At 43.5% G+C, this 7,147-nt stretch overlaps 1 protein-coding gene across 1 annotated transcript; it reads right to left on the bottom strand.

Annotated features, from left to right (window-relative positions):
- Positions 1-1,006: 1,006 nt before the first annotated feature.
- Positions 1,007-1,849, bottom strand: LOC115464667 (olfactory receptor 1G1-like). Its single transcript, XM_030195029.1, has one exon. It carries the CDS (start codon positions 1,820-1,822, stop codon positions 1,007-1,009), a length of 816 nt encoding a protein of 271 aa, XP_030050889.1. The 5' UTR covers positions 1,823-1,849.
- Positions 1,850-7,147: the final 5,298 nt, after the last annotated feature.

Below are 7,147 nucleotides of genomic sequence, written 5' to 3'. Positions count from 1 at the left end.
TAATTAGCTAGTTGATAAAGATGTAGAATAAAAAATCAGGTTATATTCCCTTTCAGCGTTTGCGCACAATTTGCACACACAATTTGCACACACAAATTTTAACACCATTTTTAGAATGGGGGCAAATGCCTACATAGGGGTAAATTCTATGGGCCCTACAAAGCCATGCTAGCATTTTCAGTGCGTGCTAAAATTAGTGTGTGCTAAATGCTAGAGACACCATAGGAATATATGGGTGTCTTTAACATTTAGTGCATGCTAAAAATGCTAGTGTGCCCTTAGCACTTCTTAGTAAACAGGGCCCTTTATATGATACCTAAAAAACTGGCACCTAAAACCCCAGCAACTAGCACTATTTTACAAACCTCGCCTAAAGTTAGGCATGGTTTATAGCTATGCCCATTTACACCAGCTAAAACCTGGTATAAATGCCTGCAAATCGGGCTTACTCTACAACACTGTGCGTAAATTTTAGGAACCTCAAAGACTCACAATTCTCTTCCCTTTTGAGATCTGCATGGTAGAATTTATGTGCACTACTTTATAGCACACGCTTAGCAAGTTGTGTGCGTACATTTGAGTTAGTGCCAATTAGTGTCAATAATTGCTTGTTAGAGGCCAATTATTAGCATCAATTGGCTTGTTAATCAATTACATTATGCACGCAATTTGGCTGCGTGACCAAAACTGCACACGTAACTTTTACTTGCCATATATAGAATCTGGTGGACAATGCTTTTCATGTAGACAAGTAAATGAAATAGGAAATATCAAGCAAAAGCACACCCTAGGAACAATATCACATCAGTGGTAATGCTAGAACAACAATAAAAATGAACACCAAGTTAACTTTTGTAGGAATTAAATATATTACAAAAAGTTATAACTTAATTAAAACCACGTTTTGAAGTTTTCTCTAACAAGCATAATAATTTTTTATAGAAAGCTTAGAGGTTCACACAGATTTGTTTTACCAAATATCAAGAACTATAGATTAGATTCAGTGTTAACTGATACCCCTGGCATGATTCATGGTTACGAATTTAGTCAGGGATTTTTTGATGTCTTCATTTCTTAAGCTATAAATAATGGGATTTAACATTGGAATCAGAGCTGTATATAAAAGGGAGAATAGTTTGTCTTCATCTGGTGAATACATTGATGCAGGTCTCATGTAAACACATATGATAGTCCCATAGAATAGAATAACAATGGTGAGATGGGAGGAGCAGGTGGAGAAGGTTTTCCTTCTCCCATTGGCAGAATGGATTTTCAGGATTCTGGAGATAATATACATGTAGGATGTCAGAGTTAATCCAAAGGGAATAACTACCACAAATGGCCCTACAATAAATATCACAATCTCAATATTGATCAGATCACTGCAAGAAAGTTTCATTAGTGGTAAAGCATCACAGAAAAAGTGATCAATCTTATTGCCTTCACAGAAAGAAAGCTGAGAAATCAGAAATGTATGGGGTAGCATATCTATAAAGCCAAATATCCATGAAGCAGATGCCAGAAGGACACAGTTTCTGCGGTTCATGATGAGCACATAATGTAAAGGGTTGCAGATTGCAACATAGCGATCATAGGCCATGGCAGTGAGAAGGAAGAATTCTGTACCTGTGAAAGAAATAAAAAAGTACAGCTGTGCTATGCAGAGAGGAAATGAAATCAGTGTCTCTCCTATAATAAGGGTGTGCAGCAATGTAGACAGAGTAACAGAGGTGTTACAGATATCTAGGAAGGACAGGTTACCAAGGAAGAAATACATTGGTTTTTTCAGGTGAGTGTCAGCACACACTAAAATTAAAAACATGATGTTTCCCAGCAGAGTGATTAGGAAGATCAGGAAAACTGTGACTGAAATGAGAAGTTGCAGGTCAGGATGGTCAGAGAATCCCAGGAGAATAAATTCTGTAACTGTGGTCTTGTTTTCCATTCCCATCAATGTAATATTGTTAATCTGTTGGGGTTTAAAAGAGATATATCTATACTGTAATTTAAATAATATTTGTTGTTAGAAAGCAGAAGGTGGACTAACAAAATCAATATTATTATTTATCAAAATCTTTTGAGAGACTCATTTTCAAAGCACATAGAATTTAAAAGTTCCATAGGTTACTATGAGGGGCATAAAGCTGCAGCCCAACCGTATTATCAAAATAAGATAGCCGGCTATCTTTCGTTTTAATAATATGGTTGGAGCCGGCCAAATCTCAGCATTTGGGCCGGCTTTAGAGATGGCCGGCATTGATTGCCGGTGATAATGGAAACTAATGCCGGCGATCTCAAACCCAGCCAAATCCAAGGCATTTGGTCGTGGGAGGAGCCAGCATTTGTAGTGCACTTGTCCCCCTGACATGCTAGGACACCAACCGGGCACCCTAGGGGGCACTGCAGTGGACTTCAAAAATTGTTCCCAGGTGCATAGCTCCCTTACCTTGGGTGCTGAGCCCCCCAAATCCCCCCCAACAGGGCCGCCTAGAGGGGGGGACAGGGGGGACAAAGGTCCCGGGGCCCGGGCCTCCGGGGGGGCTCGGCAACGGCACCGCCTGGCCCACCCTCCGTCGCTCCTGGAACTAACCTTAAGCCTCCTTTCACTTCGCAAGCAGCAACAGGGCAGGCCACTCCTTCCTTCCGTGTCCCGCCCTCGCCTGACGTAACGTCCGCGAGGGCAGGGCACGGAAGGAGGAGAGGTCTGCCCTGCCGCTGCTTGCTGCGAAGTGAAAGGAGGCTTAAGGTTAGTTCCGAGGGCCCGGCCCGGTAGCGGGTGGAGGGGGGGGGTCCGGCAACCTCGGGTGGGTGGGCTGCGGGGGGGCCCGCGAACTCTGGTGGGCGGGCGGTGGGGGGGCCAGCGATCTCGGGTGGGCGACGACCTCGGGTGGGGGGGCCGGGGCGGCCTTGTCCCGGGCCCGGCTCTGGCTCTCGGCGGCCCTGCCCCCCCAAAACCCACCTGCACAACTCTACACCACTACCATAGCCCTAAGGGGTGAAGGGGGGCACCTACATGTGGGTACAGTGGGTTTTGTGGGGGGGGGGGGGTTGGAGGGCTCCCATTTACCACCACAAGTGTAAGAGGTGGGGGGGATGGGCCTGGGTCCACCTGCCTGAAGTGCACTGCACCCACAAAAAACTGCTCCAGGGACCTGCATACTGCTGTCAGGGAGCTGGGTATGACATTTCAGTCTGGCATAGAGGCTGATAAAAAAATGTTTAAAAAAAAATTTTTTTTGGGTGGGAGGGGATTGGTGACCACTGGTGCAGTAAGGGGAGGTGATCCCTGATTCCCTCCGGTGGTCATCTGGTTAATTGGGGCACTTTTTTGAGGCTTGGTCCTAAAAATAAATGGACCAAGTGAAGCCGGCAAAGTGCTTGTTAGAGCCGGTCTTCTTTTTTCCATTATCGGCTGAAGCCGGCCTTCTCGTAACCATGCCCCCGCCCCGCCTTCCGTACCCTGCGAAAACGCCCCCTTTAACTTTGGCCGGCTCTGCGACGGAAAGCAGTTGAAGCCAGCCAAAATTGGCTTTCGATTATACCGATTTGGCCGGGTTCAGGAGATGGCCGGCCATCTCCCGATTTGTGTCGGAAGATGGCCGGCCATCTCCTTTGAAAATAAGCAGGTATGGGGCTCATTTTCAAAAGAGAAAAATGTTTAAAAAGTGTCATAAAGCAGCATTTAGGTGAATTTCTTCTCAAACCGTCCAAGTCAGTATTGTCAAAACCTGATTTGCAGACGTTTATCTATGCAATTTGTCTGCAGTGAGTCCAAATTGCAAGGGGGCATGCCGGGGGTGCTTGAACATTTTATAGCCATAATGGAACAAAACAAAAACGTCTTTGGCAAAAACTTCAATGTTTTGGCCTAGACCATTTTTAAGAACAAAAAAGGTGTCCTAAATGACCAGTTGACCACTGGAGGGAAACAGGGATGACACCTCTTACTCCCCCATTTGTCACTGACATGTTTCCATCCCCCATAATGTGAATAAAAATATAACTTACTATTCTCTATGACAGCTTCAGATGTTATAGCCAGGTCCCTGGAGTAGTCTAGTGGTCAGTGCAGTGCACTCTTGAGAGGTGAATTCAGGCCCATATCCCACCCTACCTGTTATACTTGTGCTGGAAACTCTGAGCCCTCCCACATGCACCAGAAACCTGCTATACCAACTTTTAGGTGACTTTTTTTTACCCATAAGGGCTATTATAGTGGTGTACAGTTTGGGCTATTGGGTTTTGGATGGGTTTTGGAGGGCTCAGCAGACAAGATAAGGGGATAACGGTGAGATGTGTACCTGGGAGCATTTATATGAAGTCCACTGCAATGCCCACTAGGGTGCCCCATTGCTCTCCTAGGATATGAGTGTGACCAGTCTACTAAAATTCTGGCTCCTCCTACATCCCAATGGCTTGATGTTCTACTTTTTTCACTTGAAGGTTTTTTTTTTAATGGCCTAAAATGATAAATGTACAAAGCACAAAAAGATGTTACATGTGGCATGGGTATTATTAGGAAAGGTATGGAAAACAGGTGTGAGGATGTTATAATGCCATTGTATTGCTCCATGGTGCGACCGCACCTTGAGTATTGTGTTCAATTCTGGTCGCCGCATCTCAAGAAAGATATAGTAGAATTGGAAAAGGTGCAGCAAAGGGCGACTAAAATGATAGCGGGGATGGGACGACTTACCTATGAAGAAAGACTAAGGAGGCTAGGGCTTTTCAGCTTGGAGAAGAGATGGCTGAGTAGAGACATGATAGAGGTATATAAAATAATGAGTGGAGTGGAACAGGTGGATGTGAAGCGTCTGTTCACACTTTCCAAAAATACTAGGACTAGGGGGCATGTGATGAAACTACAGTGTAGTAAATTTAAAACAAATCGGAGAAATTCTTTCTTCACCCAACGCATAATTAAACTCTGAAATTCGTTGCCGGAGAACGTGGTGAAGGCAGTTAGCTTAGCAGAGTTTAAAAAGGGGTTAGACGGTTTCCTAAAGGACAAGTCCATAAACCACTACTAAATGGACTTGGGGAAAAAGCCACAATTCCAAGAATAATACGTATAGAATGTTTGTACTTTTGGGAAGCTTTCCAGGTGCCCTTGGCCTGGATTGGCTGCTGACGTGGACTGGATGCTGAGCTCGATGGACCCTTGGTCTTTTCCCAGCGCGGCATTACTTATGTACTTATGTACATTTTCAAAAATAAAAAAAGATAGACATTTTGCTTTTTTGAAAATAGCCATATTTCCTATTCATATTTGAGACATTTAGTGCAAAATGTCCAAAGTCCGACTTAGACGTCATATCGAAAATGCCCCTCCATGTAACTTTGTAAGTCTATGTGCTTGAAAATGAACACCTCAGTGTTTTATTTGTCAATAATGTGGTAAATTTCTTGTTTGTATTATTGTGATATTTAATAGAAAATACTATTTAAAAATCATCCTTAGTCACTGCAATCAGGCAACCTCTTAGAGTTTGGACACACCTTAATTTCCAGACAGGTAACCAGTAATGGTCCAACACCCAAGGATGACATTGCTTTCTGAATTTCAACTGTTTTATTGCAAGATTAATATAAAAAATGTACTTACAGTATATAGAAGCTGAAATAGACGTCTTCTTGCTCCAGGGCAATAGTCTTTGAATTGGATATTCACTGTTACTGATCAGTGCACATGGGGAGTCTGAAGAATGAGTTGACTTATTACAGGAGGTGAGGCTTGAAAGGGAGATGCTTAAAGGGGTGGCGCAAAGAGAAAGTTTTTGCATTGTTTGGACTTAAAGGAAGTGCATTTAAGGTAAAAAGGGAGTCTGCTTTCCTAGAGCAGAAGGGGAGAACAGCTAAATGCTCAACTAAAATGGCAAATCTACCTTGCAGGAAGCAAGGGGAGAAGAATAATACACATAAGGCTAGATGGCAAGAAGAGGGACTGATAGGGGGTCATAGCCAAGTCTAGGTCACAGTTAAGATCACTCAAAGTTGCTAAAGGCAGCACTGGATTGGAGGGAGTCTTATGCATCTGCCAGAATCTCATAACATTGACATTCACACATTGTCATCCACCTATTCTTGCATTCAACCTTATTTCAACAAATAACATTACCATTCTTTATTGGCATAAAATTTGGCTGCAGCTTTATTCAACTAACATAACTCATTTATATTATTTTAACTTTAAGATAACTTCTTCCAGTACAATGTTGGCATCCCCAGAGCGTTTTTTTTAACAATTAGGAGCCATTCGGTAATGAAACTAGCTCCCTACCTTATCCCCAATCCCCATGTGACTCATAGTACCGTCAAGCCACAGTTCACTTGTTGTGAACCAGGGTGCAGATTTTGAAGGCGATGCATTCTTTGATTGGGAGCCAGTGTAGTTTTTCGCGGAGGGGTGAATGGGCTGTGTTGGCAGTCCAAGGAAGAAAATATGTGTGTGTAGGGGGGGGGGGGGGGTCCTCATAGCTTCCACAAAAAGTCAAGCAAAAACAACATGGGTGAAAGTGAGGAGAGTTCCAAATAACCAAAGCAAACAAAGAGTAAGAGCATCCAAGAGTTTATTTGCCAAAGTAATCTGACCCAGAAGACCCTACATGGGCAGTGTTTCAGCACTATGCCTTCCCCAGGGGTCAAAAACCATAAAAATTAGAAAAACACAGCATAAATAAATAATGAGACATAATAATGATGAATTGGCACAGATAAAACAACATATTGAATGAAAGTATAAAAATGAGGACTATATATTAGCAAAGAAAGTATAATTATAAATATTGTGATAAAGTCACCTCCAAGATAGTTTGGTTAAGGCAGTTTCAGTCTGAAATACAAGTCCCAGAAGGCATTGCAGGCAAGGAGCCAGGGGGTGAGATGAGGAACCCGGACTGGACTCCTAGCTGCAATGGGACAAGACATGGGGGTAAGCTGGCAGGATGTGTAGATTGGCTGCCACTAGGGGGAAAGAGAGATAGGAAACCCTGTGTGCAGGAGCTCATCCTTAGTCTAATGCTCAACTCAGCTGGTATGGGTGTGGGGGAAGCTAATGGAAGGAGAATGATTGGTTGTGAGAGGAGAAGCCAGGGATTGATTAGGCAGGTGGGAAGGAGTCCCAGAGGGGAGGAGGGAGAAGCAGTTG

Source organism: Microcaecilia unicolor, chromosome 3, assembly GCF_901765095.1.
Source record: "Microcaecilia unicolor chromosome 3, aMicUni1.1, whole genome shotgun sequence".
Taxonomy (NCBI): domain Eukaryota; kingdom Metazoa; phylum Chordata; class Amphibia; order Gymnophiona; family Siphonopidae; genus Microcaecilia; species Microcaecilia unicolor.
This window is presented reverse-complemented; position numbering and strand designations above follow the sequence as displayed.